The sequence below is a fragment of the Eublepharis macularius genome, chromosome 8 (genome assembly GCF_028583425.1).
Source record: "Eublepharis macularius isolate TG4126 chromosome 8, MPM_Emac_v1.0, whole genome shotgun sequence".
Taxonomy (NCBI): Eukaryota; Metazoa; Chordata; class Lepidosauria; order Squamata; family Eublepharidae; genus Eublepharis; species Eublepharis macularius.
Window position 1 is genome coordinate 143,333,193 of NC_072797.1, and position 27,936 is coordinate 143,361,128.

The following is a 27,936-nucleotide window of genomic DNA, read 5'->3' on the forward strand; positions in this document are numbered from 1 at the left end:
ATCTTTTCCTTGTTTTGGTAGCACTATGACCTTGGCTTCGCTCCATGATTTAGGCATTTTACCCTCTAGCAACACAAGGTTGCATATATTGACTACGGGTTGCACCAGTTTTTCTTTGAATTTCTTGAAAATTTCAATAGGAATCCCGTCCCTTCCAGGGGGGGGAGGGGGGTGTCAGGTTCTGACTATGTTCTATGTATCTTCAAACCAAACGGCCCGAGGGTGAGAAAGTGAAAGCTTCCCAAGGCTGGGAAAGTTGTAGACATAACATTCTTCTTCTCTCTGTGAAGTTCCAGTGAACTGCTTGCCACCTGCAACAGAAGCACTTGCAATACTGACAAGATTAAAATGGAGTCTCTTTGGTTTGAAGATACATAGAACATAGTCAGAACCTGACAGGGGGTTGTTAATTTTTAGATTTTGTAGCAGACAGGACTTCCTCTGCTGTAATAGGCTGGTCCATGAAATTTAAGTGATCTCGAGAGAGTTTGGGCATAAATTTAGTAGCATTGAGATATTTTATAATATTTTTCTCATCAAGGGTGCCAGATGGGTAAAGGTTTTGGTAAAAGTTCCAAAAGGGTTGGACAATTGCTTTCGCAGTAGTGATCAACTTGCCTTGTGTGCTTTTTATTTGATGAATCATATTGGAAGTGACCCTGTGTTTGGCTCTTCTATGAAGCCAACGGACAGCACTGGGAGTTTTCATTAAGAATGATTGTTTCAAAAATTGTAGGGTTTTTTGGATTTTTGATGTTTCCAATATTTCCAATTTTTTGCATTCAGTGTTTAGCTTTTGTAGTAGCTTTTGTTTCCACCAAATCTCATGTCTGTTTTCCAAATCAGAAAATTTTGTTTTAAGGTCCAATATCAGTTTTTGCCTTTCCGATTTATATGCAGTAGCCAATGAGATAAATTTCCCTCTTAGCATGGCTTTAAAAGCGTCCCATACTATATCAAGAGTTAATCCACATTTATTGTTCAGCTCAAAGTAGGTTTCAATTTCTTTAGACAATGCAGAGCAAATGCCTGGGTTCAGTAGCAAAAGTTTATTCTTTGACCAATTGGGTCCTTTCCCATCCGATATCCTGTTTGTGATATGATACCAAGGAGTGATCTGACCAATTTCTGCAACCTATGTCAGATGAATAAACTTATGCCAGTAAGGCTTTAGAAACCAAAAAAAAATCTATACGAGTATAAATTTTGTGCACATCAGAAAAATAAGTAAATTCTTTAGCACCAGGATTCAGAACTCTCTCCAGACATCTTCCAAATTTAGCTTTGATGTCTCCCCTCTTTTTTTTTTGTGAATCTTGTCTAAGGATGAGTCAATTATGTGTGTCGTGTCTGCATACCATTCATCCATGCCATTCATGTATTCTTTGTTCTTTGTATTGATTTGACCACACTGTGTACCTGTCTGCTCTCATATTATGCTCATATTACTGTAACCATTATAATCAAGCCATCCTTGGCCTGCCTGAAAACGAAAGTACTAATGCTGAGCCTGTTACCTCTGAAGCCTGCTTGTTGACCTTGTACTGTAACTCTTGGCAAGAGACAGAGGGAGTTGAATTCCTTGTAATCTTCTGGCTTTCTCTGGCCAGACAAAGCTAGCATATTTCTCATGAGAACTGGGATTTTCGCACCTTGTTGCTAACTGCCCCAGGGGAGGGGGGATCCCGCTTCTTATATCAAAGTGCATATGCTTGTTTTCTCATTCCTGCCAACTTACTCATCTTTGGATGTACCTGTGAACTTAATGGATCTCTATAATAAAACCTTTTCATCCAAGACCCTGGAGTGCTTGCTGTGAGGGGTTTTGGGGATCTATCTGCCATGGACTGCCATCCGTAGAACTGACAATATGATTTAGGTCTCCCCCAATCAAAACATTCCCCTTCTGAAATTTAGTAAGTTCTTCTAGGGTATTTCTTAGGAAGTTTAATTGGTCGTTGTTTGGTGCATAGATTGATGCTAAAGTTAAGAGGGGAGCCATCAAAATCACCTTTAACAAATATGTAGCGCTCTTTCGGGTCAGCTAAGACTTCTGCATTATGAAAAGGTGTATTTTTAGCAATGAGTACTGCTACCCCCCCTGGCCTTAGAGGTACCGGGGGCTTGAAAAGAAAAAGAAAACCAGCTGGCGTTTAATACATCCTTAACTCGATTTCTACAATGCATTTCCTGCAGAAATACAAAATGAAGGCATGACTTACTCAGCTCATTTGAGATTCTTTTGCATTTTATTGGCTTGTTAAGCCCTCTGCAGTTCCAGGTGACTGCTTTCTATGGTGTTGCCATGCTGTACGCTTTTGCACTTTTAAATTTTTTTTGTTTTATGGAGTGGGCTCTGTACTTCTAATCACTGTATTGCTAACTATAGCCAACAGCTAAACTATTAACTATTCAACAAGCTACTCTCTATAATCTACTAACCTAACTAAGAGGTAATTACTTTTCCTTATCTAATTCTTATCAGTTAACTAACTAGACAATGAGACTAGCTTACTATACAACAAGACCTATTCTAACCTATTATTAAATTCCTAATTTAACTTACATTTACAAACTAGTCCTCTGGAGAGGGCTGAAAAGCACAGGGCCCTAACTGTAACCCAAGGGCACGGGGATTATACTATTTGTCCCTGACCTGTAGCCTCAAACTTTTATGAGAGGGAATGTGAGCAAGGAATAGATCTATTATTTCCCCCCACCCCCTCCGTCCTTATTTATAAAACTTAATAGGGTCCAGCAATTGGACATGGCCATTCAGCTAGGCAGGATACAATAACAACCAGCGGATATTCTTTTCTTTTCAGATTCTTCTCAGATTAACTTGACTGATGGTCTGCATTCTGCGTTCCTTGTGCGCTTGAAGCTGATCAGTCCATTTTATCTTCCAGGGATGGTTGAATGTTTAGGATTTTTAATAGGTGGTGTCCTGAGTCCAAGCCTGTAGCCTGATGGGTGGTTCCATTGGTGGAAGAAGGGCATCTGATGCCCGCATTTGTAAGCTTTGCAGTTACTGGTTTCAGTGGCTTCCTTTTCTCTAGTGTTTCCTGAGAGAGATACAGCAGGACTAGGATTTTTTTGCCATTGCATGTTAAGGAGTCTCTCAGACGGGTTTCGGAGAGCCGCACTCACATGTCTGCCGTCTCAGCAGGTCGCTCCGCCCCCCCCCCCCAACCATATCTTGTATGTACAAATTAAGAAGAAATTGGGCCACGATGGATCCTTGACATGCCCCTTTTGAGGTTTTCCGTGAGCTAGACAGTTGGCCATAGACACCTACTCTGATATTTTTAAAGTGTGTGTGTGTGTGTGTGTGTGTGTGTGTGTGTGTGTATTCCACACTTTACAGAAAAAATATTGAAGACGATTTCCAGAAAGATGATCTATGATAAAGCCAATTAAAAACAATAAATACAGAACTATAAAAGCAGAAAAGGCAGCATGCAATGGAGAATAGTCACATAGAAATTATATCAAAAGCATGGCTTGGCATAAGATAGTGTAAAAATCAGCACAATAGAACAGCAGTAACAGTTGTAAAGCAAGAGGTAGAAGGCACTACAAAAACCCAACACACCAGCTACAGTACTGTATTTACAAATTCCTTGCAAAATAGCAAACTCTTCCTTTCTCTCGCTGCAGTCCCTTCTGCTGTTCCTATGATGCACCTGGTGAGCCGCACAATGAGCACCATCACTTTGTCTTGGCCACAGCCAGACCAGCCAAACGGGATCATCTTGGACTATCAGCTGCGATATTTTGACAAGGTAAGTTCTGAGGGCCAATCAGCGCTGGAACCCAAAGAGCTTGGACACCAAGCCAAAGGGGCACGTCACATTTAGGCACCTAGTTTTTAAAAAAAAATTTGGCTTTTGGTAATTCTCACACATTATTTTTAATCACATCCCTATCAAAGCAAAAGTGGCACACTCTGTTCGACAAGCAGATTTAAATGTTTTGTCATGCCTTATTTTTATTATGCCTCAAAACCTGGAAGTGGACCTGGCCTCTCTGGACCTATGATAGGGCCTGGTGGGAAGAGATGTTCCTGCCACGGGGTGTGTGTGTGTGTGTGTAGGGAGAATTCAGGTGCCACAAGAATGGGAAAGACGACACAGGTGGTGAGGAGGGATCAGAGGCGTATATTTATTTATATTTACATCCCACTTTTCTCCCCAGTAGGGACTCAGAGCAGCTTCCAGTTGCTCACAATAACCCTGTGGGTTAGGCTAGGCTGAAAGACTGCGGCTTGCCCAAAGTCACCTAGTGAACCTCCGTGGCAGAGCGGGGATTTGAACCTGTCCTTCTCCGATCCTTGTCGGGCAGATACTCTGACCATTACTCAAGAAGGCCTCTCATCTTTCTGTAGTGTTTTGCAGGTTATTAGGAGGGGCTGTCTCTCCAGAACCCCTGGAAGGGCCCCGTAGGTCAATGTTTTCTTGAAGAAAAACTTCATATGTAACATTTTTGTAACAGAAGTGGCAGGGGCGGGGGTTGTATTATGTTGTGTTGTTGTTGTTTTTACAGAAAGAAGACTGTAAGTGGCTGTATTTTGGGGGGATTCGCTGGGCGGTCACATAGGAGTTGTGAACCCGTGTTTATCTCCCACACCAACATTCCCAAACTACATGAGCAGTTCTGTAATGGCGTGGAAGGAGAATTCCTCTCATAATAACATGAGGAACACTCTGTAGTCAGTGTAGGAACAGACCCTTAAGAGAAAAATAGGCAGAGGGGAAATGATTGTAATGCTTCTTATTTGTAACTTAGAGACGTTACATTGGGTGGGAAATTCCAGTCCCAGGGGCAGAACTTGGCTCCAGCGATCATCTTTCTTTCTCTTAAACAAACCATTCTTTCTTTTGCCATTGGCCACTCATCTTCTTGAGGTCAGTATAGGGGTCACTCGGGTGTGTGAGGGGGAGGTAGTTGTGAATTTCGTACATTGTGCTGGGGGTTGGACTAGATTACCTTGGAGGTCCCTTCCAACTCTGTGATTCCATAGAGGGTATTGAGGAAGTGTTTGATGAACCCACAGAGTAGAACATAAAGCGGAAGGGTCAACATTCATCTTATGAAAAGAAAAAACCTGGTTAGGTCTGGGTGGGGAGCTCTGAGGAGAAGGAGAAGGACAACATGGAATTTGTATTTATCAATTTCTGTGACTCGTTGTTGATTCTTAGTCAGAAGATGAGGACAACTCTTTCATGGTAACCAGTGAGACGAATATGGCCACCATCTCCAATCTGAGCCCAGGGAAGATATATGCCTTCCAAGTGCGAGCCCGGACAGCAGTGGGTTATGGGCCCTACAGTGGAAAGATGTATTTCCAGACCCTGGTGGGAAGTAAGTGCACGCTCAGATTTGAGACCTACCCAGAAAGTCGGTGGTGATAGAAAAGTGTCCAGAAGTCATAGTGAATAACGGTGCCTCCTGCTGGGGCCATCGAGGCGAGAGACTCGCAGAGGTGGTTTGCCTTTCCCTGCCTCTGTGTGGCCACCCTCGCCTTTGTTTGGGGGCCCCTGTCCAAATACTAACCAAGGCTTAACTCTGCTTGACTGCTGAGAACTGGTGAGATCAGGCCTGCCTGGACCGCCTGGCCAGGGCACCCGGGAAGTCACCGAACACCAGGACTCTCTCACGCGACCCTAACGGCCGCCTCCGTTTACGGCTCATCATGCATCACCGTTTTATGACTTCCGCATTCCTCGCAGGCAAACACACGCCGGGACTCAGGCACGGATGTCTGTTGCCACGTATTGCTAGACATACATCCTTGCAACAAACAGAGACCCTTGTATGCACCGGGCACGATTCACTAGGATGTTCTTCCTGCAAAAGGTCTGTCTCAGCCGGAAGAATGAGCCAGCATCAGTGGCTTGCATTCCCCCCCCCCCCCCCCAAAATATATTCATGTCTGCCTTCATCCCGGTGCGGGGAAGATAACAGGTTGAAGGAAGGGAGAAAGGAAAGCTTTGGAGAAGCAGACAAGTTGTTTACAGGCCTGTTGGTCAAAGAGAAAAATCCAAATAGCCAAGAGCATTACCCACGTGATGCCTTTTAGTAGGACCAACTCAGTGACACACGGCAGTTTTCAAGCTTTTGAGTTCCACAGAAATCTTAATCAGGCCAGATGTTACAAAATAAAAAGAAGAACCAAGCAGATTTCTGTGGGCATCATGATGAAAAGACGCTCATCATCTAGTAGAATTTCTAAGCAGGCTGAGCAGAATTGGGTTGCGTGTTGCTGCTGCTGGGGGGGGGGGGTCTCCTATAAACTAAATTACCACAAGTGGAGAAGAAACTCCTGAGGAGACTAGAAGCAATTACTTGTGTAACTATGTTTATCAAAGTGCAAGTGCTCAAGGTGCAGTATACAACGCTTGTGTCAATAACAAGTCTCTCAGCAGATCATTGTAAATTATGATTCCTACAATAAACAATTTTGTCACCAGCCCGTTGCCAAGCCAAGCATCTGGTTCACTGTTTCACATCTGTCTACTTTCGTGGCTGCCTGCCACCGACGTGGGAAGGTCCGCAGCGCCATGCCTTCATACCTGCAATGAAAAAACAGCATTGGAGGGACATTATGTAAGTTTGAGAGTTACCTTGTGACACATCGTCTACCATTGGAATTGTAATCTACACTGATCTGTTGAGAGACTGGTTATTGACACAATTGCTGTATATTGCATAAATATTGCCATAAAAGCAAGAGTCAATGAAACAATTAAACTCCATTGGAACAATTCCCTCCCAAGTCTTCACACTCCCCCTTATCCAGAAAGATTTCAGCCTCTTTTTGGAAGAAAGAGTGGTAGGAATCCCTTGGTGGCTACTGAATTCAAGAGATGAATTTACGCTTTCACAATGGAAGCGAAATCAAGTTGTCATCACCTCATGTGGTATTTTCAAATTCACACCCTCTTGCTAATTCATTAGCTACTTCTTGATCCACTGAGTTCAGGTCTCATACGAGTTCTTTACGCCCATGCTGGCCAAAAAGAAAAATCCCCAAAGCCAAGAACATTATCCATGTAGTACCTTTTATTAGGACCAACTCAGTGACACACAACAGTTTGTGAGCTTTCAAGTTCCCTAGAAATCTTCATCAGGCCACGTGTCACAAAAGTTAAAAAGAGGGGAAAAGCAGATTTATCAAGGGGTCATGATCTTGAGAAGCTCTTACTGTGCCAGGGTCCAGTGAAATTTCTGGCAGGCTAAACAGAATCAGGTTTCAGGTTGCTGCTGAAATAAGGTATTGGTGATGGAAAGTGCCGTCAAGTCATAGCGGACTTAAGGCAACCCCTGATGAAGTTATCAAGGCAAGAGACTAACAGAGGTGGTTTGCCGCTGCCTGCCTCCGCAACTCTGGTCTTCATTGGAGGTCTCCCCTCCACTTACTAACCAAGGCCAACCCTGCTTAGCTTCTGAGATCTGACGAAATCAGGCTCTCCTGGTCTATCTAGGTCAAGGGAAATGAAATCCTGCTATCAAGTCAAAGCTGACTGATGGTTACCCCTGGTAGGTTTTTCATGGCCAAAGATTAACAGAGGTGGTTTGCCACTGCCTGTTCCTGCAACCCTGGTCTTCCTTGGAGATCTCCCATCCAGTTACTAACCCAGGTCGACCAGTGGCATAGCGTGGGGGGGGGGGGAGCAGGGGGCGGCCACCCTGGGAGCAAAATTTTGAGGGGGTGCCACATCCATGGCCCCTCCCTGGGAGCACACCCATCCCACTTTCCTGCTTCTTCACTGCAGCCGCCCATGTCGCCACCACCAGCTCGGTGCCCAGCAAGCCGGGCACCCCAGCAGCACAGCAGGCAGCATGGCAGGTGGCGCGGCAGGCAGCCCACCTCCCAGCCCCCCCCCCAAGCGTTCCCGTGGTTCAGGCTGCACTTGCCTCCCTGCCCCTTACCTTTTTGCCGCAGCCGCCTGTGCCACCATCAGCTCAGCTCCCAGCGATGGCTCAGGCAGCTGCAGCAAAGAGGTAAGGAGCGGTGAGGTGAGTGGCCTGAACCGCGGGAGCGCTCTGGGGGGGGCCCTGCTGCCTGCCTCCCCACTTCTTCACCGCAGCCACCTGTGCTGCCATCGCCAGCTCGGCACCCAGCGAGCCAGGCACCCTGGCGGCAAGGCAGATGGCCCATCTCCCCGCTTGTCTCCCTGCTCCTCTCTTCTCCCGCGGCTCGCACCACTTGCCCCCCCCGCCCCTTATCTCTTCGCCGCAGCTGCCTGCACTGCTGCCATCAGCTTGCCACCCAGTGGTAGCGCGGATAGCTGCGACGAAGAGCTAAGGTCTGGTGAGGTGAGCAGCCTGAATTGTGGGAGTGGTTGGGGGGGGGGGCAGGGGCATGCCCTTGCTCAGTGACATCCTGGAAGTGGCGTCATCATGCAGGGCTCAGCGTGCACGCTAGATTCACACATGCGCACGGGCGCAGTGGCACCACTTCCTGCCCCGTGCGCTCCTAATCCATGTTATCCTGCTGAGACCGACCCTGCTTAGCTTCCGAGATCTAACGAGATCAGGTTCACCTGGGCTTTCCAGATTAGGGCAGTTCCTTAAGGGACTGTTTCGTTATTGAGTTGTTTCATATGGTTTTATTTCTTTATTGTTACTTTCATTATTGTTTGTTTTCATAATTCTGTTATTATTTCCCATTGAAAATAATACCCTTCCTCTTTTTGGGGTCTATACGTCCGTGTTTTTCTCTCTGAACTGTGCAAAGCTCAGGGCGGTTGCAGGACTCCACTAGGACATCTACACTGCCGGATATTAGACAGATAGAATAAAAGGCTCCCCCTTTTTAGGGCAATGAAACGTGCCCGTGTTTAACATAAAAGTCTGATAGTAACAGGAAACAGGAACACACAAGCAGGGGGCCAACAAGGACTTGGTGGGGGGGGCTTCTCATTTCCCTCCCCCATTAGGTCTTCTTTCCCTTCCCTGCCCCCCATGGCATCTTCCCCCCTCGCCACTCTCCTGCGGCCCAGTTGTGTAGGGCTGGCCTGGCCAGACCCAGTCGCATGGTGGGGAACCTGGAAGGCCTTATGGGTGGCATTTCACTTCCCCCTGCACCCCCCCGTTCCCCGCACTATTTCCTCTTTCCCTCCTCCTGGCATCCTCCGCATGCCCTCCTTTCCCTGAATCCTTCTCTCCTCCAGACCCACTAAAAAACTTAAATCTTTTATCTGCCCCCCATCTTCATCTATTATTTTCTAATCTGCTTTGTTTTATATACTACCTTTCTCCACAATGAGGACCCAAAGCATTCTCCTTGCCTCCACATTATCCTCAAAACAAGGGTGGACCAAGAGTGTGCGACTGGCCCAAGGTCACTCAGTGAGCTTCCACAGCAGAACGGTGATTTGAACCAGGGTCTCTTGGATCCTATTCCGAAACAATGGGGGGCTTCTGTGGGGGGGGCGGGGGGGGCTGTTGTTGAACAGTAGCAATCAGCTCTGCCTGGGTGAGTCATGCAAGTTGTATGGTAGCAAGTCACCTAGTAGTTGCTTCTGGGTCTGGCCCTAATGAGTCCTCCCTCAAAGGCCAAAACAGCCCAGGAAAGGGTCTTGACCTGTCTCCTTGCCTTTTCATGACAGAAACCAAGCCTGGAGTACTGGTTAAACTGTCATAGTTGCCTAGCAACAGCCACTGAGGTCATCTAGTTAAGACTATAGGCATTCCTTTTTTCCTATTTTTTTTTAAACTCCATTTTTTTTTAGATGCCAGATTTTTCTGCAAACCTAGGTCATTTTTCAGGTGTGTAGGTGTCTTGTCTGTTCATGGCTCCAATCCCTAGATTTAGGTATCCACTGATCAGGGCCACTTGAATATTACTGTATAAGATAAAGCAGCTTGAAGAATTGGCACTGCAGCCACTTAGCTTGAAGAACACGAACATGAGCTGGCAGGGGAACTTCCAGAGTCAGGTAGACTGCTCCTCTGCCAGATCTGCACCCCCTGCCGCCATGCTGCACATGCTTCCCACCAGAGCCAGAAGATCCTCCCCCCGTCATAATGTGCTGTGTTTGTGCATAGATTTCAGATGAAATGGTGTAATGTATGAAATGTATGTAATGGTGTTACTGGACTGTGTGAAACAAAAGTGTTACGCTTGAGTTACACTTAGGCCACCCAGACATACAGCGCAGAGAACTCTTTTAGGCTACATGTATGTTTCATGTGTGTTGCTTTTGACAGGTGAGCGCTCTGTGATGGTGCAAGACCGACTGCCACTTATTGTGGGTTCAGCTCTTGGGGGTCTCGCCTTCCTGGTCATTGCAGCCATCGCCATCCTCGCCATTGTCTTCAAGAGGTGAATTCTCTTTCCCCGCACCCGTCGAGGTCTTTGTTTATTTCCGTCTAACAACAAGGGATAGGCAGAACCACCTGGTCCCGCTCCATCTCGGAGCGGATCATGAATTTCAGAAGGAGCTTCCGTAACCCACTCCACAATCCTCTGTCTGCATTTGAGACATACATGAAGGGAGAATTATCCAGCATAGACCAGAGTGGGTTGGAATTTCAGCTTCTTTGGTAGTTTTTAGAAGAGGGTGCAAGATGGTTCAGTTTGGGAGAGCCTTCTGTTTGTTTGGCGAATTATTTTATCCTACTCTTCAGGGTAGCATACATAATTCTGTCTTAATTCTGCTGATTTTATTTTGGACAGGGTTTTTTTTAAAAAAAATTAAATTTATGATTGTGTTTATTTTATATTTAAGGACCATGGTAATTGTATATGAATCACATCTTATCTAGTTTGAGAAAGATGAGCTAGATATATAGAAAGTACGACACTTGCCTTTAGATGAATCAGCACAATCTTAAGCATTGCATTCAATGGACCCAGAAGAGTAATTGTGCTTTGGAAGGCACCTTGTGTAGCTTAGACAACTGAGGCACAAACATATAATAAAGGTAAAATAAAAAATATAGTAGTTATTCGCAAGTAGAGGCTTTGGATGTTACTTGTAAACATGTGCCATTTTAATGCTATTTGGTATATATGTCTCTGGAAAGCGTGTTAAACCACTGTGGCCCCATCCCAAATCTGAAGGGGCTGTGACTCAGTTGGGGGATTCCCACAGATTTGCATGGGCTAGTCAGCCTCCATTAAACTCTATATAAAACGGAGAGGAAGAGATCTTTATTTCCAAGGCTAGCAAACCACACTCAAAAGTATTCCGTAGTGCTAACTGGGGTTCCAGCCTAACTTCTTGCCCTATCATTTTATGATCCGTTATCTCCGCACCATTCCGTTATTTTATAAATGTCATTCCCGCTCTTATCGAAATACCTGTCCTTGAAATTAAAAAAAAAACCTTTAGTTTTCCCTTATACTGAAGGTGCTCCAGTCCTTTTGATTATTTTGTCTGTCCTCTTCTGTATCTCTTTCTAGCTCTGTGGTCACATTTTCGGGGCCTCCCTTTGTAATTTTTCCTTCTTTTCCTCCACAGCAAGAGGCGAGAGACTCCTTACACAGATCGCCTACAACAGTACATCAGCACGAGGGGTAAGTGAGGGGAGTGGCGCCACTCTTCCGCTGCCTGTCCCCTAGAGGGACATCTGTCCGTCCGTCCGTCTGTCTGACTGACTGACTTGGGAGCCTCTCTTCTGCCTCACAGGCCTTGGGGTTAAATATTACATTGATCCCTCCACCTATGAAGATCCTAATGAAGCTATTCGAGAATTTGCCAAGGAAATTGATGTGTCTTTTGTCAAGATTGAGGAGGTCATTGGATCAGGTAATGAAGGAAATTTTTTTCAGGTCAACTGTTTCATCTCTTTGTCCACAGAGTCTCTCTGCACAAGGGATCTGACACGTGAAGAACATGTGTCAAAAGATGCCAAGTTAGCCGGGAAGGGTAGTTTAAAAAGACAGAGCTGGCGGCAGGGCAAAGGCTTTGCTGTACACTGGAGCTGAGTGAAGGGGCTGTGAAATGCCAGAAGGGAAACTTCAGCCCATTATAACCTCTCCAGGTCCAAGCCCAACTCTGCAAGGCAGTTCCAGCCCATTTCCACTCCTTGCTGTCCTCTGGTTATGATCCCACACAGTTTTAGACTGGAGCAGTGAAATTGACCAAGCCTTCGGGGAGGCAAAGATAAAAGTAACAAACTCACTGAGAAATGATCTCACTAGCTCTGTCTTTTTACCCTATGCTTTCAGGCTAACGTTGGGTCTCCGTCCAGTTGGTGAGCACATGCTGCAGCGTCTCATGTAGAGACTCTCAGTTAGCACTGTTTTTGAGCCTTCAAGTATCTGCTGTTGCAACTCAGGGTATATCCTACATTTTGGAGGACCAGAACTAGAACTTGCTCTCGTGTGTTTATGGTCATCCCATTGGCCAGAGAGTGCTTGTCTAAAGATGATTGCTCAGTGGGTGACTTTCAAGAGAGCAGCCTTTGCCGGATTTAAGTTTTTCTCCTGGTTTTGCCCTTTTAAGAATCATCTTGTGCTGGTTTTATTATTGTTAACCATCTAGGGGCCTTTTTATTTTTCAGAAGATTGGCATTTTTATTTGTTACATTGGAAACACATGGTTGGGGCCCATTATAGGGGCAGAAGCATGGACTAATAGTGAGACGAGGAAGAACTGTTTCTGGGAAAGGACCAGGCAACACTCGTTCATCTTGGTTCTTTTGTGCATCACCTCCTTGGAACTGTGTATGCACAGGCCTGCCGACGGAGAAACTTAATAACTTCTTTAGAGCTCCGTTGGGGGCCACTTCTCCCCCGTCATGTAGACTAACCATTTTCCCCACCAAAAACAGGTCCCATGACCTAGGAGGAGCGACCCCTCTCCCTCAGTTCTCTCTTAGCTGCCACGAAGAGAGGGACTTTGCTTCAGAGCTCGTTCATATTTCTTCTATTTCCATTGATCTTCTACAGATTTCTTTGGTAAACTGATCTTTGGACTGGATTTGGATTTTGGCTTACGGATCTTGACTGTTTTTGGTGACTTGGACCACATGCCTTTCCCTCAGGTTTATTGTGCTGAGTGCGGCTGCCGTGAGTTCTCCATGATGTCAGAGAAATCTTGATTTAAGCAGTGTACCCAGTGTGGTACTAAGATGACCAGGTCAGATCAACATGATTTGTGTCTGGGAGAAGGGCATAAAGTGAGTGCGTGCTCCTTTTGACAACAATTTACCACCGAGGCCAGAAATGAGAGGACCCAACGTCTTAAGGCCACTTTATGGAATAAAGTCTTTGCAAGAGCCAGCCCTATATCAGGGCAGAACTCGGGCTGTGAGAAGCACTGAACTGGTTCTGCTGAGAGAGCCGACAAGCCCGCAGCCACTCCGGATTGGTGCTCCAGAGCGGGATCCATGACTTCTGTGCGGTCAACTCCGAGGTTTAATCTGACAGTAGCAAAAACTTCGGCTCTACCCACTTTCTCAAATCTAAGGCCCTCTTCGGAGCCACCTGCAAAGAGGCTTAAAAAGATGAAGTATTTATCTAAGACTAGTCAGAGCCGAGATCAGAGCCATGAACATCGGAGTCGATCCCAAGAACAGCCGTTGGAGGACGATGTCGTCTTACTTCCTCCCAGGACTCCATCGCCCCATCTTCATTCCCTAGAGCATTCAGCATTGGACAGGGAATTGAGAGAGCCAGATCCAACTCCGGTGGCGACTGACTCCGGTTTGTGGACCGCCAAGCATGGCTTCAAGTCTACATCGTTTGCAGAGCTGGCTCTGGTGCATGAATCACCAGGATGGTGCTACTCCAGTGGAGAGATCCCTGGCTTCGAGTTGTCACCGTGAGCGTGGGTCTGAGCGTGTTCATGCTTTGGAACCAAGAGGATCGATTCAACTTGTCTTGTTGTTGTCAGGTCCAGTGTGTGTTTAAACTGTACTGACTCCATTTTCTAACGCTTCTAGTGTCTAAGTGCTTTCCCCGCAGGTGCACCAGTTCCCAGGCAGCTTTCCCACCGGAGGAGACTGTTTTGTCTAACACCGTTCCACCAAGCATTGGCCTTGAAGGAGAGCAACTTCCCAAGAATGAAAGATGTTGTTTTGAGAACTGTGGGGGGAGGCTGGTTCAGATGGGAACTGTTACTTTGTACCTCATGCTTTGCCCTTCATTGGTAACAATGACTGTGTACCATCCTGAATCTTCTATTCAGGACAGTGGACTATAATGGACCTTTTCTGCAGTAAAGTTTCCTTATTCAATCAATGGACTCTTGTTTGCTTTTGAAAGGGAACCTGTAGGAAGAGCCTTATCTAGCCACAGGCTGACATTTTGTTACCAATCATGCCTGAGTCGGGCCCAGCGGAATCCAAGGTAGTCCCGGACAGGGATCCTTTGTTTGATCCGTATGCGTCTCCCGACAGTCAAACAGCGCAACCCCAAGAATCTCAGGAACCGGTGCCAGCCGGGACCGGAGCTTCGACTTCTACCCCGCCTCTCATCGACCTCGGCAGTGAGGGGACAAGGCCGACGGCTGCCGCTCTCCCCTTGATCTCGTTACCCACCCCGTCGGAGTGGGGAGCCAGACCCCGAGAAACGCGAGAGCGCCGGGCCGGTGGACTACATCCAAGAGTTTCGATGGACGGGCGCCGAAGCCTAGAGACTGTCCCTGAGCTGGATAGCAGCCAACCGTGGCTGTTTTGGAACCGGACGACCGAACAGACGGACGGGAACACATCCTGCCGCGGCGCCCTGAGTTGGGATTATTCGGAACTTGCCCCATGGAAAGAGCCAACGGAAGTTCCTGAACAAAGTTGGGTGCAGATGCAAAGTCGCACCCATGCTGTAGATTCCGGCATCTCGGCAGTGACGGGTCTAGCCAAAGGAATTCTAGCAGCGAGATCGCGAGTCGATCAAGGAGACCCTCCACCTTGGGGGCCGTTTTCCCCGGTGAGTGCAACCGAGGGAGGTTCCATGATGGGGCAACCGGGTCCAAGCCGAATGCAACAGTTGGAAGCTAGGCTGATCGACATGGAGGAAAGTTTGGCTCATGCCATTCACCTAATCTCAGTGATGGGGGCAGGTGAGAGACTATCACCTGAAGAAATGGCTGTACAAATAGCTACCCTCCAAAGCGTTATTTCCTATCCAGTGGAGGTCGCCCCACAGCAACCGCCGCCTTCGGGAGAGGAGGAATCCTACCCTGGAGAACCGGGAGAACCGCCAGCGGAACTCCCTAGATTAGACGAAATTCCGCCTAGCGGGGATACTCCAGCTGAGGTACCTGGAGAGACTCCAACGGAACCCCCTAGTTCGGACGGGGATCCACCTCCCGAGGAGACTCCAGCTGAGGTGCCTAGAGAAGGGGAAGAAGGGCCAACCCGTCCAACCGAGACGACGGTGATACCCCCTCCCGCTTCTCCAATAACGGTCCGGCCGGATCAGTCGGAAGAGCCTCCGGCTCCTCCTGGGGAGGAATTGCCGCAACAACCGCTAGGAATTGCCGCAACAACCGTCCCCATTCAGCAAACCCCAAGGGACGGTCTACCGGCGCCACAAGACCAGCCTCTGCTTCCCAGAGTAACGACGCCGGGAGGGGCAAGCCCGCGCGGCCCACCACCCATCAGGCCTTCGCCGCTGCGGCCCCTTCCGCTTCGACCGCAACTAATTCCCTTGCAGCAACCGATACGTTTGCCACCTGACCAACCCGTATTACCACCTCCGAACCAACCGGCGGGGCCTACACCACTACGACCCCACCAACCCACCCCTCAGCGACCGATCATCACTCAACCGCACAGGCCACCTACACCTCAACCGCTACTGCCGGCACCTCCGGTATTACCACCACCAGCCCGACCAAGGTTGCAGCAGCCTGCCCGGCCACGGCTACAACCACCGGCCCAGCCGAGGCCACCACCGCCAGCCCAGCCGAGATTGCCACCACCAGCTCAGCCGGTGGCGCCGCCGCCAGTGCAACCAGCACCGCTGCCACAACCGGGTCCCCAACCACTTCCCCCAGTACCTCAAGTGCCATTGATGCTTCCAACGGACTTCTACCCAGCACCGGCTCCGAGACAAGACCTCCCGATGGGCTGGGTGAAACTGGAAGCCACGTTTGATGGGGATCCCTCCAAACTGGGATTTTTCCTAGTGCAAGTAGTGCAATTCTTCAACCGGTGGGGACACCTCTTCAGCAGCGAGGCCAGTCAAATTGAGCATCTTGGCTCCCGCTTACAAGGCAAAGCAGCGGACTGGTATGTAGGTCTATACAATATAGGGGCCCCTGAACTCAATACTCTCCAGGGGTTGGTGGACGCTATTCGAGCACAATACGAAGACCCCTTAGAGGAAACCAGGGCCCGAACAGAATTGCAAGCCATCAAACAAGGCAGCATGTCGGCAAGGGACTATATTACGAAATTCCGACAACTTGCTGCCAAATGCCCTAGGTGTGAGGAGTCCACCAAAATCATCCTGTTCAAGCAAGGGCTAAACCCGAGACTTCTGGACAGAGCCCTTATGCAGGACAATCCTCCTACGTTGCTAGGTTGGATCCAACTTGCATGCGAAGTCGAAAATCGCATTTTGGAAGTCCGTTTGGTCGAACAACAACAACAAACGGGACAAAGAAGACCCTTGACGTTACAGAAGGGAGGACGGGGAGCTGGATACGCCACTCGTGGAGCGAGAGATGCTAGATGGCAACAAGGGCTGTGTTTGCAATGCGGACAAGCCGGTCACTTTGCAGCACAATGCCCCTACCGGCCTGTGCAAAGACCTCCGCTTCAACTACGGCGCCCAACCCTTGCTCCATTTCCTACTCTCCAACGCCCGATTCCCGCTCCACGGGCGAACAGGGGCCGCGGCGCTTCCCAACGACCCGCCTCAGAAAGAGGGCTGGAAGCGGAAGAAGTCATGGAATACGACCCCGCTTCCCCAAACGCAGAGGTAAATCCAGAAAGCCCCCAGTCGGGAAGCGAGATGGATCTGTCGTAAAAGGGCCCAAACGACAGATCCACCCCAAGCCCGTCCCTACACGGAACCGGCCACCTGGGTCCATCTTATTCATGCCAGTGACTTTACTTAACCCGGAGAGGAAGATGCACATCCGAGTGCAAGCCCTTATCGACTCGGGCTGCTCGAGAGACATCATCGCCCCAGCTCTAGTCAACGGACTAGTTCTACCAACTCGTGAATTGCAAAATCCAGTAATATTTGAACAAATGGATGGCACCAATATGAACCCTGTTACCACCGAGACCATTCCAGTGATCACCGGCATGGGCCAACACTGGGAAAAAAGGTCTTTTGTCATCAGCTCCACTGCCAGATACCCGTTAATTCTAGGCAGCAAGTGGCTATGTGATCACAATCCCTACATAAATTGGGCAGAGGGATGCGTCACTTTCAGTCACGCCAACTGCAAAAACCATCGCTGGAACCAAAACTGGGGTACTGATCCAACTCACACTGAGAAGGCTCTTCTCACTCAAGAAGAAATAAACCAAATACCCGAACCGTATTGGCCCTTTCTGGACGCTTTCTCTGAAGAAGAAGCTGATACTTTACCCCCGCACCGACGAACTGACTGTGCGGTGGAAATATTACCTGGAGCCTCCCTGCCCAAAGGACGACTCTATCCCATGAGTCTCCATGAACGTGAGGAGCTCCGAAAATTCATCGACACCAATCTTCACAGAGGGTTCATCCGCCCAGCCAATAGCCCCCATGCCGCTCCGGTCCTCTTCGTGAAGAAAAAAGATGGGGGACTTCGGCTGTGCACGGACTTTAGAGGACTCAATGCTGTGTCCACCAACAACGCCTATCCCATTCCGCTCATCCGAGACCTTCTCAACGTCGTGGCCCAAGGTAAGATCTTTACAAAATTAGATTTAAAAGATGCTTACTTCCACGTCCGTATCAAGGCAGGGGATGAGTGGAAAACCGCATTTAATACACCCCTCGGACAGTATGAATACTTAGTTATGCCCTTTGGATTGGCGGGAGCCCCGTCTGTATTCATGTCCATGATAAATGAAGTTCTACACGAGTTCCTTTATAAAGGTGTAGTGGTGTACCTTGATGATGTATTAATTTATTCGAACACAGAGGAGGAACACATTCAAATGGTGCAAAAAGTCCTGGCCACTTTGATGAATAATAAGCTACCCATCAAGTTGTCCAAATGTGAATTCCATAAAACTGAACTCACTTACCTTGGGTACTGTATCTCCCAAGAGGGTTTAAAAATGGATCCAGCCAAAATACAAGCGATCCAAGAATGGCAAACTCCCACCACCCGCAAAGAACTGCAGTCCTTCCTGGGTTTTGCCAATTTCTACAGAGACTTTATAGCAAACTTTGCCCAGATCACGCTCCCCTTAACAGAACTGTTAAAAACTAAAAATAAAGGGGACCAGGCTAAAAAACCCTCCTCCAAAATACAATGGACATCCGATTGCCAAACTGCTTTCGATTGCCTGAAAGGGCAATTCGTAACAGAACCCATCCTCTGCCACCCCAACGAGAATTACCCTTTCATAGTACAAGTCGACGCCAGCGATACGGCGATAGGAGGGGTATTATTGCAGAAGGGGGAGGATGGGAAACTACGGCCTTGTGCATTCCTGTCAAGGAAGTTTTCAGAAGCAGAAAGAAATTGGAATGTGTGGGAGAAGGAAGCTTTTGCAGTTAAGGCAGCCCTCACTAACTGGAGACATTGGCTGGAGGGGGCGCGATACCCCTTCGAGGTCTGGACAGATCATAAAAATCTGGAGGCCCTTCGAAGCCCGCGCAGACTGAATGCCAAACAATTACGATGGGCAGAATTCTTTTCCAAATTCAATTTCACTCTAAACTACCTCCCGGGCAAGACTAACTTTCTTGCAGACGCCCTATCGCGCATGCCCCAACACAAGAGCAAACGGGAGGAGACTGTAGACACGGTCTTCTCACCTACGCAATTGGGAGGCGTGATGACTACCCGCAGCCGAGCAAGCCAGCCCCTCCCGCACAACCAGGAGTGGAAATCGAAACTTAAAGCTGAGGTGGAAAAGGAGGGGGATAAAGCACCCAAAAACAAACTGGCTCAATCCCCACAGGGGGATTGGCTAGCTGGAAGCAAATTTTACGTCCCGGACAGCCTCCGCCGGGAGGTTTTACAGCGATGTCACGATGCCCCCACTGCTGGTCATTATGGGTATCTGAAAACGCTGCATCTAATACAACGGCAATTCTGGTGGCCGGGCATGCGCAAAGACATTTCCCAATACGTTAGCTCCTGCCCCATTTGCCTCAGCGCCAAATCCCAGAAAGGGAAACCTCCAGGTCTCCTACAACCACTGGAAACACCTAACAGACCTTGGGAAATAATATCTATGGATTTTATCACTGATTTACCCCTTTCGAAAGGACATAATTGCATTTTAGTCGTGGTAGATCTGTTCTCCAAACAAGCTCATTTTATTCCATGTACTGCTATACCCACCGCTCAAAAACTGGCGGATTTATTCTTAAAACACATCGTAAAATTACATTCTTTTCCGTCCAAGGTGATTTCGGATCGCGGCGGACAGTTCGTTGCCAACTTCTGGCGGGAGCTTTTGCGAATGTTGAATATTGAGCAAGGAATCAGCTCAAGCCACCACCCACAAACCGACGGGCAATCCGAAAAAACTAATCAGATCTTAGAGCAGTTCCTTCGTTGCTACATTAATTTCCAACAAGATAATTGGGTGGACCTTCTTCCTTTGGCTGAATTCTCGTACAACAACAGTGTGCATGCTTCCACTGGGGAGGCCCCTTTCAAAATTGTATATGGAGCTCACTTCAATCCCTTCCCGTTGGACACTCCCCCTCTCCATTCCTCTAGTTCGCCTGATGTATCTTCATGGTGGGGGGAGGCCGCGCAGCAATGGACTCTTATTAAAAAACACCTCGAAAAAGCCAAACTGGATTACAAAAAGTACGCAGATCGCCATCGTGCGGCCGAATGGGGTTTACAACCTGGAGATCATGTTTATATTTCCACCAAGAACCTGAAATTAGCTCAGACAAGCCGCAAACTAGCTTTAAAGTTCCTTGGACCTTTTCCTGTGCGCAAAGTAATCAATAAAGTGACTGTTGCTATAAATTTACCCAAGAACTTGCGCCATGTTCATGATACCTTCCATGTCAGTCTCCTTAAAAGAGCTCCCACCGACGACAAGTGGCATGTCAAAGCTCCACCCATTCCAACTTTGATAGACGACCAAATACACTATGAAGTGCAGCAAATTCTGGACTCTAAATTCAAACGGAATCAGCTTTTTTACCTCATTAGGTGGAAGGACTTTGATTCTGGATACGATGAGTGGGTGAACTCTGTACATGTTCATGCTCCTAGATTAACCAAAGCTTTTCATACTCGTTACCCATATAAACCAGGGGGGGATCTATTTTAAGGGGGGCAGAATGTCAGGTCCAGTGTGTGTTTAAACTGTACTGACTCCATTTTCTAACGCTTCTAGTGTCTAAGTGCTTTCCCCGCAGGTGCACCAGTTCCCAGGCAGCTTTCCCACCGGAGGAGACTGTTTTGTCTAACACCGTTCCACCAAGCATTGGCCTTGAAGGAGAGCAACTTCCCAAGAATGAAAGATGTTGTTTTGAGAACTGTGGGGGGAGGCTGGTTCAGATGGGAACTGTTACTTTGTACCTCATGCTTTGCCCTTCATTGGTAACAATGACTGTGTACCATCCTGAGTCTTCTATTCAGGACAGTGGACTATAATGGACCTTTTCTGCAGTAAAGTTTCCTTATTCAATCAATGGACTCTTGTTTGCTTTTGAAAGGGAACCTGTAGGAAGAGCCTTATCTAGCCACAGGCTGACAGTTGTATTCCTCCTCCTTACCACTGTCACTGGACAGGGGACCCTCATGGTTTTGATGCATCGGTTCTGAGACCATCTACATCATCTGGAAAGGCTTGGCTCCCACCTCCATCTCCAGTTCAACTCCAGCACTCCCGTGATTCTGATGAGGAGGATGTGGATTACCTTCCGGTACCATCTAATTATGGATCGAAAGCATCAGAACCGTCACCCAATGAGAATGTGGCACCTTCTTCAGGGTCTCCATACGAGGACCTGTGTCTATATGCTGAACAGATGGTGAAGAGCACTCAAGCATTAGACCTAGATGTCTCCTCATTAGCACCCAAGATATCTGTCAAGTTATTGGGTAGACTTTACAATGATGCTCCAGCCACTGTTGGGTTCCCTATCATAGAGGGGTTGGATGAGGTGATCCTAAAGACTTGGGAGAAACTAGCTGAGCTCCCCTAACCCTAACCCTTTTCAAGCATCCAGTTCCCTCATCTCTAGTTACAAAGGAGTTTCAGAAACAGGGACAAGGGTCCCATTCTGTCCTGGCAGACAAGGAAGGGAAGAAGATAGATGCATATTGGAGAAGACAGTACTCAATTTTGGCTCTGAACTTGCAAATTGGCAACCACCAAGTTATTATGGGTGGCTACCAGGTATATCTGTGTCACTATTCTCCCAGAAGACAAGAACGCTATGTTTGATCTACTACAAACTGAGAGCATAAGAGTGTCATAGCAGCAGATGAATGCTGGCCGTCACGCATATAAGCCTAGGTATTTTCCTAGGCATCAGTATCCTTACCAGAGGTATGACAGGCCGTAGAGGCAATATCAGCAACCACAGGGTGAGTTCTCACAACCCTACCAATCATCCCAATAGTACAGAAGGAAGGGACAATACAAGCAGAAAACTTCTCAGCAGGCTTCTCAACGCAAAAACAATCAAGGGCCTGCAAAGCAGTTCTGACGTGTTCCAGCCACACCCAACCAAAGTCCATGTTTCACTGAGAGACTGTCCACCTACTATTCTCAGTGGAAGTTTATAACAACTGACTGTTGGGTCTTAACCAGTGCTTTTTTCTGGGGGTACGCAGGGGTACGCATATCCCTAAACATTTTGTAACAGGAGAAAGTAAAAATTTTAAAATGTTGGAATTCCCGCTAAACAAACTCCAACTGGGAGTACCCCTAAACATTTTTTTTAGAAAAAAAACACTGGTCTTAACCATTGTTAAGTGTGGTTATGGGTTGGAGTTTGTGGTGATTCCTGATTGCATTATGCCTTCTGTTGCTGCAAGCAATACCTTAAAAGAATTTGAGGCTAAAATAGCTTCATTGTTAGAAAAAGGTACAATCCATGATGTCGAACATATCCGAGGGTTTTTCTCAAGATTCTTCTTGGTCCCTAAGAAGGATGGTGGCCTACAGCCCATTTTCGATCTTAAAGGCCTTAATTGGTTTCTTCTAAATTTAAAATGGTAACCCTCTCTGCTATACTCCCCTTGTTGGATGAGAATGTTTGCTTTGCAGCACTGGACCTTAAAGATGCATACTTTCATGTTGCAATCAGAAGGAACCATGGAAAGTATCTCTGTTCCAAATATCAGGATAGAGTTTTTCAATACACTGCATTACCCTTTGGGTTGCCTACCACTCCAAGGGTATTTACTGAACATATGGCATCAGTGGTGGCACGTTTCAGGGCTCAAGGCTGCTCTTTCTTTCTGTACTTAGATGACAGGTTGGTTACAGCCCCATCTAAGGAAAAGCTACTGCAGGAAGCTGTACTTCTGGTGGACACACGTCACAGACTAGGTCTGGTAATCAGCTTCTCCAAGTCTAAAATGGAACCCAGTAGAACGGTGGCCTACATTGGTGCTGTTTTGGATGCCACATGGGGGAGTGCTACCCTTCCACCTGAAAGGGCGAAGGTGATTCACTCCTTAGTCTCCACGTTTGTTAGAAACCGCTTTCAGTCGGTATGGAGGATCCAGAAATTACCAGGCCGTATGGCCGCTACGACAGCAATGGTGCCTTTTGCTCATTTAAATATGCAGCCACTGCAAAATCGGTTCGTAAGGAGGTTTGATGCAAGGATACATTCTCCTAGTCACAAATTCCCTATACCAAGACGAGTTGTAAAATCTCCAAATTGGTGGTCGCTGGGAGTTAATTTCTTTAGGGGAGTTCCTTTTGGAACCAAACGGTGCGATAGGGTAGTAACTACTGATGCTCCTACGTATGGTTGGGGTGCTCGTTGTGGGTCCTGATCTGAACCGGACCGAAGGCCACTTAAAGAACAGTCTCTGCACATTAATACCTTGGAACTGAGGGCAAGCTGCTTTTCCTTTTGTCTCTTTTGCAGCTCTCCTTCAAGGAAGGGAAGTTCAAATACAGATGGACAACACCACGGCGATGTACTGTTTAAACCAACAGGGAGGAACTACATCACTGGCTCTCTGTGTGGAAGCCGTGGCCATCTGGGAACGGGCTGTTGCCAACAGAGTTACTGTACATGCCATATACATTGCTGGTACAGACAGTGCCAAAGCGGATGTGCTCAGCAGACAACTGAATACTAATCACGAGTGGTCTATAAACGACCACTATATGGAACCTGTGTTTACTCAGTGGGGGATACCAGAGGTAGATCTTTTTGCCACTGCAGCCAACACAAAGGCACCCATTTTTTGCTCCCTAGCAGGAAGTGACCCCAACTCAATGGGGGATGCTTTTCAGCACACATGGTCAGGTTGGATGCTCTATCTCCGCCATTCCTCCTGATTGCAAAAGTGTTGTGCAAAATTCAACAAGACTACACAGGCTGTACTCTAGTAACCCCCTTTTGGCCAAGACAAATCTGGTTGCCAAAGTTACTACATCTGTCCAAACGGACTTACATTACACTACCTGTGGTTCCAGACATTCTGACATGGGGAGACTTGTTTCACCACAACCCAGAGAAACTCCACTTGACAGCCTGGCGTATATACCTCGATCCTTAATTTGCTCTCAGGAGGTGCAGAAGGTGATCTTGAATGCTGGGAGACCATCTACCAGGAGGCCCTATGCATCAGAGTGGACACACTTTGTGTATTGGGCTAACAAGAAAGACCTGCCTCCATCTACATGTTTGTTATATGACATTTTGGATTATTTGTGTTCTTTGAAGTCCACAGGTTTGTCCACGTCTTCTTTGAAAGTTCACCTGGCAGCTATTTCAGCCAGTCATGAACAATGTGAAAGACAAACAGTGTTTTCTCACCTAAAAAAACCCTGACAGGGATGTTTAGCTTTCATCCACCTGTCACACCCCCTGTTCCCCAGTGGTCCCTGTCGTTGGGGCTCTCACAACTTACGCTAAAACCTTTTGAGCCTCTGGCTACGTGCCCTTTAGAATTGTTGTCTTGGAAAGCGTGCTTCTTGGTAGCTATAACTTCTGCATGGAGGGTGAGTGAGCTCTCTGCACTCAGAGCGGACCCTCCCTTCTTAAGAATCTACCCTGACAAGGTGGCGCTTCGGCCTAGTTCACGGTTTCTACCTAAAGCGGTGCTGCCGTTCCATGTTTCACAGGAGATTGTCCTTCCTGTTTTCTATCCCTCTCCTGGGTCTGGAGCAGAGAGAGCGTTGCACTCCTTGGATTTACAAAGAGCCTTATCCTTTTATTTGGACAGGACTAAGGAGTTCCGCCTCATATAGGAAAGCAGGCTTTTGCCCAAACCTTGTCACGGTGGATTGTGTCAGCCATCCAGAGAGCTTACCGGCAAGGGGGCATACAGTGTCCGCTGCGGCTCACAGCCCACGCTACCAGGGCACAGGCGGTTGCTCTTGCTGCTTTTCTGCGTGGGGTGCCAGTAGCTCATATCGATAGAGCGGCAACCTGGTCTTCTTCGGAGACTTGCTAAACGCTCTGCAATGGATGTGGATGTCACACATGATGTTGCTGTGGCAAGGGCAGTGTTACATTCCTTGTTTGTATAACACGCTGACTAATAATTATAATCCTTGGCTATGCGTAGTGGTGATGAAACCAAATGAATACGAAGTGTTAATGTTGTCATGGTACAGTTTTTATTGTGCCTGTATTTTCAAAGCACTTTTATGTATATAGTTGCTTGATGATCCAAACTTCTTGATGATGTTGAACAACCTAAAAAAAAAAAAAAGATTTAATGTTGCATTGTTGATTCATATTTTGGTATGCTGAGGATATTCCTCAGAGAGATTCTTACAATGTGAACAAATAAAATTGAGTTGGAAAGATTCACCTCGCCTCCTTATTGTGTGTAGCTTGGTAGTCTTCCCAATATGGAGAGGCACAGAAGAACGAAGGTGAAAACAGGGTTGCACATACGTGTAACTGTTGTTCATTGAGTTCTTCTGTGCAGACACACATCCCTCCCTCCTGCCCTGCTGGGAACTCTCTAATGGTAACCAGTGGGGGGGGGGTTCACAGTGGCTCAGGAGAACTGAAGGAGAGGGGGTCGCTCCTCCTAGGTCATGGGACCCATTTTTGGCGAGGGAAATGGTTAGACTATGTGACTGGAGAGAAGCAGCCCCTAACGGAGCTCTAAAGAAGCTAATACGTTTCTCCGTCGGCAGGCCTGGGCATGCGCAGTCCCAATGGATGTCTGCACGGAAGAACTCGATGAACAATAGTTACAGGTATGTACAACCCTGTTTTATGACCCAGCAAAGGAATACCGACGTGCTGAAGAATTTAAACAGAACTTGAACTGAGGATTGGGCTTCACTCCTTTGTTTTCCACTATCCTCACCCACAATTCCTCCTAATTTCACATGAATGAACCTCTTTCAGGTTGTAACAGAAAGGGTACAACTGTCTATAAGGGATAGTAGAGAATTTTGTGGAAGAAATGTTTTTCCTCCATTCCCCTGAGGTATTCTTCTTGGTCTCCATCCCCCGTGTGATGTAGTGTTTTCTCTATCCTTCCCCCTGGCAGGAGAGTTTGGAGAGGTGTGCTTTGGGCGACTGAAGCCTCCAGGAAAACGAGAATACACTGTGGCTATTAAGACCCTGAAGACCGGCTACACTGATGAGCAGCGCCGGGAGTTCCTGAGCGAGGCCAGCATCATGGGCCAGTTTGAACACCCGAATGTCATCCGTCTAGAAGGTGTGGTCACCAAGAGCCGTCCCGTCATGATCGTCACGGAATTCATGGAGAACGGATCTCTGGATTCTTTCCTCCGGGTACAGCAAGCTCGGACCCTTTGCCGCTTTCACCTTTTAGTTTCTCTGCGTCTCCATCAATTCCTCTGTAATTATACATCGCCACCTCCTACCCTGATTCTGTCCTTCCATCATTAAGGTTAGGTCTCTGGATGTGGCAGAGAGCACTAGGTGAGTGACTGCACTGTGGAACAGGTTGGCAAACCCGATCTAAGGCTACCTGCTGGTATGGCTGCTTTCACACATGTTGGATACTGCACGTTCAGGGCACTTACAGCAAATTTTTGCAAGTTGCACACAATTGCTAAAGTGCATTATCCAATGTGTGTGAAAGCATCCCATGTCACATGGCTAGCACCTGTTCACATGTCAGAAAGCGTATTCACAGGGTAATAAGATGTCATCTGGAAGTTTCATGCTCAGAATTTCCAGTTGTTCAGAGGTCTGATTTGGATTGGAACTGTTGGGAGAGCAAGTTATACCTCTCCACTGCCTTTTTTCCCTGCCCTGAAACAACCCTAGGGGACTGATTTTACCCCACTAGGTAAACCCTGTACTTAGTTACTGCATGTAACTAAGTGTCCATGTGAATCAGACCAGCACTCACTTAGGAATCAAATTCTGAGCACCACACTACCAGAGCACATCCAATTGACCCAACCAGGGCAGATACATGGAGAACACGTGGACATTGTAACATGTAGTTAGACCCATTATAAAATGTTTGGCAAGGACTTTGGAGACCCAGGTTTAAATCTCCGTTAAACTCACCAAGTGGCCTTAAGCCTACTCTCAGTCTAACCTCAGAGAATGGTTGCGAGGATAAATGGCGGGAAGTGGAGGAATGTATGCCCTTTGCTTGAAAGAAGTATCAGAAAAAAGCGTACCAGAATATGTTAATTCTTATAGGTAATTTGTAGCAAAAGGAAGAAGATGAGATGAGGTCTATGGAGGTAAGGAAAAGAAGTCAGAGGAGGCTGCAGCGGGGATGGGAGACAATGTGTGGATTTGAGGAGGGGCATCACTGCGGCTGGAGATTAGAGAGGTGAAATTTTTTTATTTATTTATAATCTGCCTTTCTCACTGAGGCTCAAGACAAATTGCACAGTGTAATTCAATACACTTAACTGCTTGGGCATTCAGTAAACAATGCAGACATCCAAAACCGAGCAGAAATCCAGTACAGAGCTGAAATAGTCCTTAAACAAAGCATAAGCAATTTGACTTAACATGATAAATGGCGTAGACACGTAGAGCTGAAAGGGACCCCAAGGGTCATCTACTCCAGCCTTCTGCACGATGCAGCAAATGCACAGCTATTCCCCCACCACCACCTCCCCCAGTGACCCCTGCTTTATGCCCAGAGGAAGGCAAAAAACCTCCAGGATGCATGACCAGTCTGGCCTGGAGGAAAAGTCCTTCCTCAGTCCAAAGTGGCGATCAGCATTATTACCCTGGACACATAAGAAAGGGCCATGAGAGCCAAGCAATGGCTCATCCCTTCCTGCCCTTGATCTGTGTACATTCATATTAAGTCAGGGAATCACCATAGCTGTCAGATGACCATCTAGCCTCCTCTTAAGTACTTCCAAGGAAGGAGGGCTTGTTAACCCATTGTTTCTGGTGCAACCCGCTGGAGCAACAGAAAACAGCACTGCTCCATCCTCGATGTAATAGCCCTTCAAGAGGGCTATCATATCACTTCTCAGTGGCCTCCTCTCCAGGCTAAACACACCATGCTCCTTCAACCTTTCCTCATAAGACTGGGTCTCTAGATCCTTCACCATCTTTGTTGCCCTTCTTTGGTCATGTTCCAGCTTTTCAACATCTTTCTTAAACTGTGGTGCCCAAAACTGTACACAGTACTCCAAATGAAGTCTAACTAGAGCAAAGTAATACCATCACCTCACGTGATCTGGACGCTATACTTCTGTTAATATAGCCTA

General features: G+C 47.4%; 1 protein-coding gene across 1 annotated transcript in view; it reads left to right on the top strand.

The window, feature by feature from the left end:
- Positions 1-27,936, top strand: part of LOC129334336 (ephrin type-B receptor 5) — a 211,808-nt gene that overhangs the window by 167,755 nt on the left and 16,117 nt on the right. The window contains exons 7-12 of the mRNA XM_054986362.1: positions 3,661-3,785; positions 5,202-5,364; positions 10,219-10,333; positions 11,475-11,530; positions 11,643-11,762; positions 25,764-26,011. Coding sequence (XP_054842337.1) covers positions 3,661-3,785; positions 5,202-5,364; positions 10,219-10,333; positions 11,475-11,530; positions 11,643-11,762; positions 25,764-26,011 — 827 coding nt within the window. The remainder of the gene's footprint in view (positions 1-3,660; positions 3,786-5,201; positions 5,365-10,218; positions 10,334-11,474; positions 11,531-11,642; positions 11,763-25,763; positions 26,012-27,936) is intronic.